The sequence below is a fragment of the Phocoena sinus genome, chromosome X, assembly GCF_008692025.1.
Source record: "Phocoena sinus isolate mPhoSin1 chromosome X, mPhoSin1.pri, whole genome shotgun sequence".
In the NCBI taxonomy this organism is placed as follows: Eukaryota; Metazoa; Chordata; class Mammalia; order Artiodactyla; family Phocoenidae; genus Phocoena; species Phocoena sinus.
The window spans coordinates 65875936-65885839 of NC_045784.1; the positions used below are offsets into that span (position 1 = coordinate 65875936).

At 48.6% G+C, this 9904-nt stretch overlaps 1 protein-coding gene across 1 annotated transcript; it reads left to right on the forward strand.

Annotated features, from left to right (window-relative positions):
* Positions 1 to 407: 407 nt before the first annotated feature.
* Positions 408 to 8953, forward strand: FGF16 (fibroblast growth factor 16). The gene is made up of 3 exons (XM_032620411.1): positions 408 to 889; positions 7157 to 7260; positions 8620 to 8953. The coding sequence occupies exons 1-3, from the start codon at positions 616 to 618 to the stop codon at positions 8863 to 8865; spliced, it is 624 nt and encodes a 207-aa protein (XP_032476302.1). The 5' UTR covers positions 408 to 615; the 3' UTR covers positions 8866 to 8953.
* The last annotated feature ends 951 nt before the right edge of the window (positions 8954 to 9904 follow it).

Below are 9904 nucleotides of genomic sequence, written 5' to 3' on the forward strand. Positions count from 1 at the left end.
TGCCCCAGCGCAACAGGCCTGAGTGGCAGTGGACGCCAACAGCCTCCACGCACTGGGCTCCGTTATTTCATCAGCAGTTTCAGAAAAACCTGCCAAAAGCAGTTATGCCTCACTGCAATGTGTAGCTTTTTCCTGCCATTTTTTCATAATAAAAGAGGGAGTGAAGCTCGCTCGCTCTCTCCCACTCCACCCCCCTCTCCTAAAAAGAGCCAAAAGGATACGAGGAGGAAAAAAAAAAAAAGAACCCACACACCAATCTCCGAGGGGATGCCATTGAGGTGTGGCTTGTATTTAAATATCCAATATGTCAATGTAAGGGGAGTGGGTATGTATATAAAGTGCCGTTTGCATCTGATAGCTCGACGAAGCCAGCTATGAGAGGCCTGGGGAGATGGATGCGGAGGGGAAGCGGCACTTTAACTGAGCGCAAGGTCAGGAGCGCGCTGCCCCACGCTCCCCGCCGCTGAGAAGTTCCTTGGACAAGAACAGACGTCGACTGCAGCTCGGCAGAGCGCGGAGCGAGCTAGCAAGCGAGCGCCGCCGAGTCGCCCGCGCCCGCGGCGGGGAGAGGCAGTTCGCGCCCCACGGCCCGGACTCGGCCCCGCGCACCCCGCCATGGCTGAGGTGGGGGGAGTCTTCTCTTCCTTGGACTGGGATCTGCACGGCTTCTCCTCGTCTCTGGGGAACGTGCCTTTAGCTGACTCCCCAGGTTTCCTGAACGAGCGTCTGGGCCAGATCGAAGGGAAGCTGCAGCGCGGCTCGCCCACCGACTTCGCCCACTTGAAGGGGATCCTGCGACGCCGCCAGCTCTACTGCCGCACCGGCTTCCACCTGGAGATCTTCCCCAACGGCACGGTGCACGGCACCCGCCACGACCACAGCCGCTTCGGTGAGGACGCGGCCGGGAGGGACGGGAGGCGAGCAGACGGCGCACTGGGGAGCCGACGGCTCGAGGCTCCGGCTTGGGGCCCGCGGACCGCCCCCCCCCCCCGCCCCTCGGCTCGGCGCCGTCTGAGCCCTTCGAGGCGGGAGGCCGACGGGGACGCGGGGCAGGCGGGACGCGACGGTGCGGACTTGAGCCGCGCAGCGGCGTCGGGGCGCCTGACACCCTCAGACACTCTCGGGAGGAGGCGGGGGCGCCTTGAGGTGCGGCTTCTCCTTTCCCCATTCCACCTTCCCTCCCCCGGGAGCTAGGGGATTGTTCTGGGACCTGGACGCTGCAGGTGGAGCTGGGAGAGGGGTAGGAGCATCCGCCGAGGAGGTCGGGGACCGTGGCTACAGCGTGAGGCTGAGCCTCCAGGGCAGCTGGGTTGTCGCGGCAGATTACCTGAAGCTGGAGCCTTCGTGGGCCGTGGATACGGCGTGTGGACGGTCCGCGCCCGAGTCGATTTTGGCCCGCGGGGACGCGGCAGCCGTGGCACCTGCCTACCTCTGTGTTGCTCTGCCCGCGTTGAGGTACAACCCAGACAGCACGCCGGGATCTGGGTATTAGAGAAACTAGGAAAGCCTCCCGGTGGCTACTGTGTAAGGGCACAAGCCCTGGGGCAGCTTTTGCCGGAGCTACCTCTGGACTCCTTGCCTCAGTGAGGAAACCGTTCTGGGCCCACTCCCAGCCCCCAAAACAGGTGTATTCTGGGCCCAGCGCAGAAGACACCCAGCCTCCATCCAGGATTTTCTCTGCCTGCCACTTTGCAGATTGTTCAAAGGGCACAGCTGCCTGTCTCACATACAGAACACAATTAGTATAAACCTTGACCTGGGACAGAGATCATTGGGTTTCTAAGCAAGTGTGTTCACTCCTCAATAATTTGGCCATTTTCAGTTTCAATTTCCTATCCTCTACTAAACTGTTATTTTGATGCTGTGACAGCTACCCTTCTTTGGGTCCCCGCATCTCCCAATGCCCTCTGCTTCCTCCCAAGGACCCTAGGGGCCAAAGACACCATCTAAGCCAGTGAGAGGCTTTGCCTGCCATCAGGCGTGATACTCTTCCCTTCTTTTTCCCATCCTCCCTCACTTCCCCCAAACCTCCCTATCCTCCTATTCCCCGTGCCTTGCTAGAGCTGCACCCCAGTGCACCATAAAAAGTCTGGGGTGGATGGGGAGAGGGGCAGAGGCCTGTTCCTGGGCAAGTCTAAGTCTAGCAAACAACTTGGGGCCAGGGCTGGTCTTCCTTGCTGGGAGCAAGCAGGAACCCTAATGAGGTCTATGTCATCTTGGAAAAATGCACTTGGAGAGCTGGAGTACAGTAGGTTGTGTGTGGGATGGGGGTAATGGAGGAGTGCAGGTGTCTGTATAAACTTGCAGCAGGTCCTCAAAAGGGTGACAAGGTGGGGTGGGGTGAGGGGAGAGGGAGGGTTAACTTAGCTCCTTTCCCTTCCATCACTAGTGACTTTGCAGTCCCCTTTTGTTCCTCTTCAGAAGGAATGGGACTCCCACCCTAGCCTCAGAGCCTCCCAAAACTCCCAGAAATGGCCTAAAGATATTGGGGTAGCTCATTCCTGAGATGTAGAATAAAAATTCTGAAATGATGGAGAAATGTGAGGTGGGGGCAGCAGAGGTGGAGAAACTGTGAGCTTGACTCCCAGCAGCTCCAAGTGTTCGTCTGATTCTGTGCCTAAACTGAGCCCAGGAACCTACAAGGTCAACATAAAGCAGTAATAGGCTCTTGGGATAAGTGGTCTTTAATTACCTCCCTAAGGACACATCTTGATTTCTTTTCATCTCCCAGGTCTGCTAAGGGTGTTAAGTTTAAGGAGAAACCAAAGGAAATAAAACTGGCGGGAGGAAGGGGTGTTTTCACTGCTGCTTAACTGTTTCATTTTGGGTTTTGCCTTAAGCGCATGCGCACACACACACACATACTGACTGAGACCACCTCTGCATCACCTTTTCCCTTTCCTCCTTCCCTGGCTTCCTGGCAGTTCCGTGTATTTCCTGTAAAGGAAATGATAACTGGTCAAAGCTGTGTCTTTGTAACGTCCCCTGCCAACTTGCAAGCACACATTTACTCTTTCTCAGTTTAGCTTTTGGCAGAGAAAGAGGTGGCGTTTGAGTTTGCTAACTCTCTCCTCCCTCCACATTTGAGTTAATCAGCCAGGGTATTCAATAAATCGAAACTTTAACATTCCATAAGTGCTTTAGCAGTCAACATTCCAGCAGGGTAAAGTAGGCCAGACTTAAGATATAAAATATTATAGATTTCTGCTTGGGGGGAGGAGGTAGTCTCCAAAGGCCATGTAAAGTAAATAGCTATTTGTTGTAATTGGAGAGCAGGGCCCCCAAGGATTACCCTGGAATCCATGTGTTCGGAATGAGTCAGGCTGAGCCCAAGAGCAGCCTCGACTCCAAATAATAACCTGTTGGCACAGCCTATGCTCCCCTCCCCTCCCTCCCCTCCCCCACACCCCTCCCCCACCCCACCCCCATTCTGCAATGAGTAGCCAGGAGTATTTCAATCTCCGCCTGGCTGGCTGGTGGCATTTACATAAGGTTCACAGGGATCCTGACATTCCTGAGGGGCACCTGTGGGCTGGCAGAGCGGAGCTTGGGAGCCAGACTGGAGGAGAGGCCTCCCGCCAGGTGGGATGGAACAGGCTCGTGCAGCTGCTTTGGTTTGTGAGCGATATGGTTCTTATTTGGCAAGGTGCCAAAACAGCACTGTCTTGGCCCTGAAAGGCTGAAAGGATGGCTGAGGGCATTCAGGTGAGTTATGGAGCCAGATTAAATGACATACTAGGCCAGTCATCTAGCTAGGTTCTGAAGCAGTGGGACCCAGAACAGATCTGTTTTCACTGAAGCCGTGGGGCAAAAGGTGTAAGAAGAGAAGAGTCTGGAAACTGTCGAACACAGGCCAGAACCTGAGGTGGACAGGTCAAATGAGTCAGGGGAGAGGGAGGTCCTGGGCTTTGAAGGGGGTGAAAGTACTGAGGACAAACTTTGTCTACTTAATACTTTGCTTCAACGTTTTGCTATTAACACCCCTCTCCAGCTGTAGTTGGGAAAATGTGAAAATGGCTTGTTTTCTCTCTCCCTTCATGCTGGCTGGAATTCAGAAGAAGGTTTAGGAATATCTGTTCCATCATCATGTGCCACTGGGTTCCCACAGATTGAATCCAGCTAATAGGAAAGTTGGCAAAGGGAAATGATGCCCAAAGACAGCTGGGCAGGGATGATTCCAGCTGTTGGAGACCCTGTTACTGGACACAACCCAAGTGACTTCCTCTATGATCTGTCTTTTGGCATCAGGGTTAACAGAGAGCTGGAGAAAAACGGTGGTGACTCAAATGGCCACACCTCTTGGGTTTCATGATTTGTTCTCATACCAGGTTTTGGATGGTGAGATCACAAGCTGCCCTCTGCTACTTAATGAGCTCAGGGTGGTCAGAGACATGAGATAGAGAATGAGGGAACTAAGACTCAGAAGCTCAGAAGTAAGCTGCCTAAGCAAAGAACCGAAGGCTTCAGCGGGTTGGTATCCCTCAAAGTTTAGCACCCAGAACTGAATCATGACCTGGCTTCTTGTTTCCTGGCCATACTGGCCACTCTCCTTTGAACACCCTCCTGTGTTTCCATAGCCCTCTTTAAACACAGTAGAACTAAAAACGGCACTCTTGTGATCTGAGGCAGAGCAGAATGGGGCAATCCCCTCCTTTATGCCAGTTACTAAATCTTGATCAATACAGCCTTAGATCACATTAGTTTTTTTTCTATTTTTTTACATTAGCTTTTAGCAATTTTTAATTTTTACATGACTAGCTTCACATTAGCTTTTTAATAATCTCGTGAATCAGCCATACTGAGGTTACCTTGTTCAATCAAATTCTGTACTCCATTGTTGTGCATGTTTTGCTAAGCCACGTCTCCCCATTCCAAAGCTGAGCAGACTTGCATTTAGTAAAAATGCATGAGGGCTTCCCTGGTGGCGCGGTGGTTGAGAGTCTGCCTGCCGATGCGGGGGACGCGGGTTCGTGCCCCGGTCCGGGAAGATCCCGCGTGCCGCGGAGCGGCTGGGCCCGTGAGCCATGGCCGCTGAGCCTGCACGTCCGGAGCCTGTGCTCCGCAATGGGAGAGGCCACGACAGTGAGAGGCCCGCGTACTGCAAAAAAAAAAAAAAAAAAAAAAGTCCCTAAAAATAAAATGCATGAAAACACAAAAGAACAGTCCATGTTTTCAAGAAAATATACGTGGTTGCCTGAAGGGGGGAGGAGAGGGGAAGAAGCTTATGGAAATAAAAAGAAAGAGATAGATAAATAAAAAAGCCTTTACGCAGACCAATTATGATAATAGGCCATGAAATAAGGAGTATGATTGACTCATACTGTACTTGAGGCTTGCCCTCCCCCAACAAAACCCCAAACACAAAACATCTTGGGTAACTGGTTTGGGGACCAAAGTGCAGGACTTTACATTTATTCTAATTAAAGCTTATTTTGTTGGAGTCAGCCCATTTTTCCATTCTCTTGAAATCTCTTTGGATTTTTATTGTCATCCTCTCAGGTGTATGTCTTCTGGAACTAGGGTAAACAGTCCCCCTATGTCCTTTTATAAGTCATTTATTAAAATGTTAAACAGGGCAGAACCAAAATCAGAACCCTGTGCAGTGTAACTAAAGGTTTTGGTCCACTAAATCAGTATCTGCTTAAGCCCTACTTGGCACCAGGTATTTTCCCTTCCCCTCTTACCATCTTGTGTCAATATCCTTTCCCAAAACTCTTTTTTTGTACTACAAGAGTTAGTAACAACCAGACTGAGACTAAAGCTTGGAGGATGTCAATGCTAGAGGACAAAGGCCACGTTCTGAGTGTTCTATACAATGGCAGCAGAAGAGCGTTACATTCTCCAAATAGGTCCGAGTGTGCCCTAAAAGATTCCATACGTGAATGCCCACCCACCAGCCCAAGTCACTGGGGCTCTTCAGGAGACTTCCCACTGGAGTTCTGAACCTGATTTCACAATTGCCCACTTAATTTTTTAAAGTGATCTTTAAGGAATCAGTCCCACTCCCTGTGTAGATTACATAGAATATTATTACCCTTAAGAATTACATTTTTGGATGAGAAAGACAGCCAGATATGAGCTCATTTCATACCTTTGGATGCCTGTGTGAGTCAATAGTATCACGTTTTGGTCTGTATGTTGAAAAACATGGTTAGAGAAAATCAAAGAGAAATCTAGTTGACCATTACATCTGTATCCAAATAATAGATGTGCTATCTTAGAACAAAACTGTGAAGTCTTCAGTATCACCAGGATTTCAGTTCTGTTTCTTTTTTCCCTCTTAGTAGTCAATTTCTTTTTTCCCCCGTACTGCTCCTGGGTAAATGAAAACTTTTTCAAATCCTCACCTATAACTTTGTCAGCTAGAGGGACATTTCTGAGTATCTTCCCTTTTCCCTTAAAGCTGCAACATCTCACATCAGTATTAAGTCTAATACTACCTGCCAACTCTTTGCCATAGATAAATTTAAAATCCTCAGGAGGTAAGGGGAGAATGACAGGCTTGTCAGCCTGAGGCTGCACTGGCCAAGAGTACTTTTGAGGAGAAAGCTCTCACCAGGCCAAGTTTTGCTTCCTGCCATAGGCTGAAGGAACAAACTTTGTGAGTGGCCTGTGTGGCCTTTGTTAGAGTCAGTTACAGGCAGTTGACAGCCTCATGTGGCTTTAAGGACATGGGAGCTAAGAGGCTGCAAAACAAGTTCAGCCTAGAGGACAGCAAGGTAATGCTGTGTGCTCTGGGGAGGAGGGAAGTGACTTTGGGAAGATACAGAAACCTGGCCACATTCTTTCATTTTGAAAGCTGCCCTCCCAGTTCTTGAAATGGTGGTATTTAACAGCAATAGTACCTTGTAATTATGGAGCTTCTGTAGCCAAACCCTTCTCATGGTCTTTTCCTTATAATATGCCTAAGAGTGTTGAATAGAGGCAGAGATTGTGTCCCCCATTTTACATATGGACAAGCCGAGGCCCAGAGAGACTCAGTGTCTTCTCTGAGGTTCCATTCTTGCTGCAAAAGATGGTTTCATCAGGTAATTCACCAAAGGCACACAGAGCTGGCCTCCAGTTGGGCATAAAGGACTAGTAGCTCATGTCACCTGAACAGTTTCCTCTTAGCTTGATATCAGTGATGGAAATGGCATTCACTTTTTTGCTCTAGGAATTCTGGAGTTTATCAGCCTGGCTGTGGGGCTGATCAGCATCCGGGGAGTGGACTCTGGCCTGTATTTAGGAATGAACGAGCGAGGAGAACTCTATGGGTCGGTAAGTTTAAGGTTTTTTGTCCTCGGAAGCTGTTACCACAAGTGTTTGGACAATGTAAGGCAAAACATTCATCTAGCACTTGAAAGCACTTTTGTCAACTTTAAAGGATTAGTGTCTTCTAGTCAGTTCTTGACTGCCCAGGAACTTGCTACATAACACTTTCACTCATTCAGCCTCCATCAAAACAGAAGGTTTTCTGTAGTACATTTGCTTTCACCTTCTCCATTAGAGGGCCAGCTCATCTGATAATAATAGGAAGCTGTACTGGTTTGTCAGTAGATGGTAAGGGTTTGGGGCATTAACTCTCCCAAGGAGCACATCTTATTTGTGATGAGTACCCAGAGGAGTAGCCAACTGGCTGGCACAAAAATAGGCAATGGTAAAGCTGGCCTTCAGATTGAGGATTCTGAGATTAACGACACAGTCCTTGATGTCCAGATTGCTTCAGCTGAATCCCAAAGGCCAAACAAAATAAACAAACAAATGAAGAGTGAGGGTTCCAGGGTCTGGTGACAGCCCTAAAGTCCCCAGCTGGAACTGGGTTGGCTGCAGTGCATGTTCACTATTTTGGAAGCCAGCCCAGAGCTGGGGAATGGTGACTTTGCTGATCTTAACCCTTTCAGAGGATCCCAACTCCTGGCTTTGGCTTTTGAGTCACAGAGCATACTTTCTGGCTGCGTGCACCCCATGAAATCAGAGCACATTCTTCCCTGACACCTAAGAGATAGGCCTGTCCCCAGCACTCAGTATCGGCAAAACCCCAGCAAGTAGTATGGTGGTTGGATCAAGTGTGAGAAGGGACAGAGGCAAGAGACCCAGGAGCTGCCAGCTTGAAGTAGCCAGATTTGGAGGAACTTTTCAAGGAGATCTTTTCTGAGCTTTCCAACTGACAGGCCTGAGACCCTTCATTAGGAGAGATCACAGCTCACCTCCCATGGAGCTTTATATAGATCTGAGGCCTTTGCCTGTCAGTTGACATAGTTGACTGCAATCTCAGTGGATTTGAACATCATTAGCCCTAAATAGGGAGAAAACTCAGGGGTGCCAGCAGGGCATTGGAAGGCCATAGCAGAAATTCTCAGGCTCAAAGTGCCAGGTGAGCCCATCTCTTTCAGTCTCCTGCCTTCAGAAAAAAATATCACTGGAAACATTTTTGCGTGGCTCACAAAAGAGGGTGAAAGTGATACCGACAGGGCTGTTTTGTGCTGTTTAGAAAGAAGATGCCTCAGGAATACCGGGAGATAGGACTGAAATATTCTAATATCAATGTGCTATTACTATTTTAGTTTCCCCACCAGCAAGCTGGGATGGGAGAAATAGTCATATAATGGGCTCTGCTTTATTTTCTTACCCTCACAGAAGAAACTCACACGTGAATGTGTTTTCCGGGAACAGTTTGAAGAAAACTGGTACAACACCTATGCCTCCACCTTGTACAAACACTCGGACTCGGAGAGACAGTATTATGTGGCCCTGAATAAAGACGGCTCACCCCGGGAGGGGTACAGGACTAAACGACACCAGAAATTCACTCACTTTTTACCCAGGCCAGTAGATCCTTCTAAGTTGCCCTCCATGTCCAGAGACCTTTTCCGCTATAGGTAACGGACTCCTAGTGTGACCTCTGTGACCTGTATACTCTGGGGCCACAGTTGTCTCTGGAAGCACTATATTCATAGCTTTTCAATCTTCTTTCCTATCAATTTAGATAACAGAGAAGCACTTACTGTTCAACTCGACCCAGCTGTTCCCTTGTTGTTCAAAGTGTATATCAAGGTTGGGTTATTTTGGGGAGGGATGTGGGGGGAGGGGGAGGTCTAGAGGGAATCTTGTATATACTTTTTTCTTTACTCATGTTCTTTCCCCTGAGGTGGCACAAGAAAGAATGGGGTCCCCGCCAAGGGCCAGAGGTGTCTTGCCCCACAATCTACCCAAATACCTTGACAGTGGGTAAATGAAAGACCAAGGAATCTGCCATAGATGCTACCTACAGAGCTTTGGAGAAGTCTCATTAAGAAAATCCTTGGGGCTACAGCCCTGCTGCAAGCCATCCCTGCACTGGCTCTGCAGATTTCTCATCTGTCCTGACATGCAGTTTCCCTGCCATTGGAAGTGGGAGATGGGGCAGGCTGTAAGAAAATGATATTAAAATGTAAGCATGGATACTGTGCATAAGGACAAACTATTTATGAAATGTATATGCTATTTATTTTATATATTTATTTATTTCAAAATAATTTTATTTTTAATGAGAGATGCTATGACTGGATTTTCATCAGAAAGAATAAGGTCCTACTGAAACAGGATAAATGAGTTAGTAAAGGCTTTTATTGGCAATAAAATTGTCTTTATATTGTAACCACTGTCTAATTCTATTCATTTGTACACTTAGAATTAGAAGGTTGGTTAGCTTCTTTCACTAATTAGAATCTCTTGATGTTGGCATCACACTGCCTAGGCTAGGTGACCCACTATCTATCTACAATATTAGCATTATCTAGGGGCCCTATCTGAAGTTCCTTCTGGTTCTATGACTTTAACTTTAGTGGTGAATCAAAGCTTCAGGAAGGCCCGGACCAACAGCCCTTATGGAAGCACCCATTTGTGCTTAGGACTAAGCATAGAGAAACCCTCCTTTGGGATT

Excerpts from the sequence above, each read along its gene's own strand:
- FGF16 (XM_032620411.1), top strand. The coding sequence starts at position 616 with ATGGCTGAGGTGGGGGGAGTCTTCTCTTCCTTGGACTGGGATCTGCAC. Across the intron at positions 890-7,156 it reads CCACGACCACAGCCGCTTCG|GAATTCTGGAGTTTATCAGC; the intron begins GTGAGGACGCGG and ends TTTTTGCTCTAG. Across the intron at positions 7,261-8,619 it reads GAGGAGAACTCTATGGGTCG|AAGAAACTCACACGTGAATG; the intron begins GTAAGTTTAAGG and ends TTACCCTCACAG.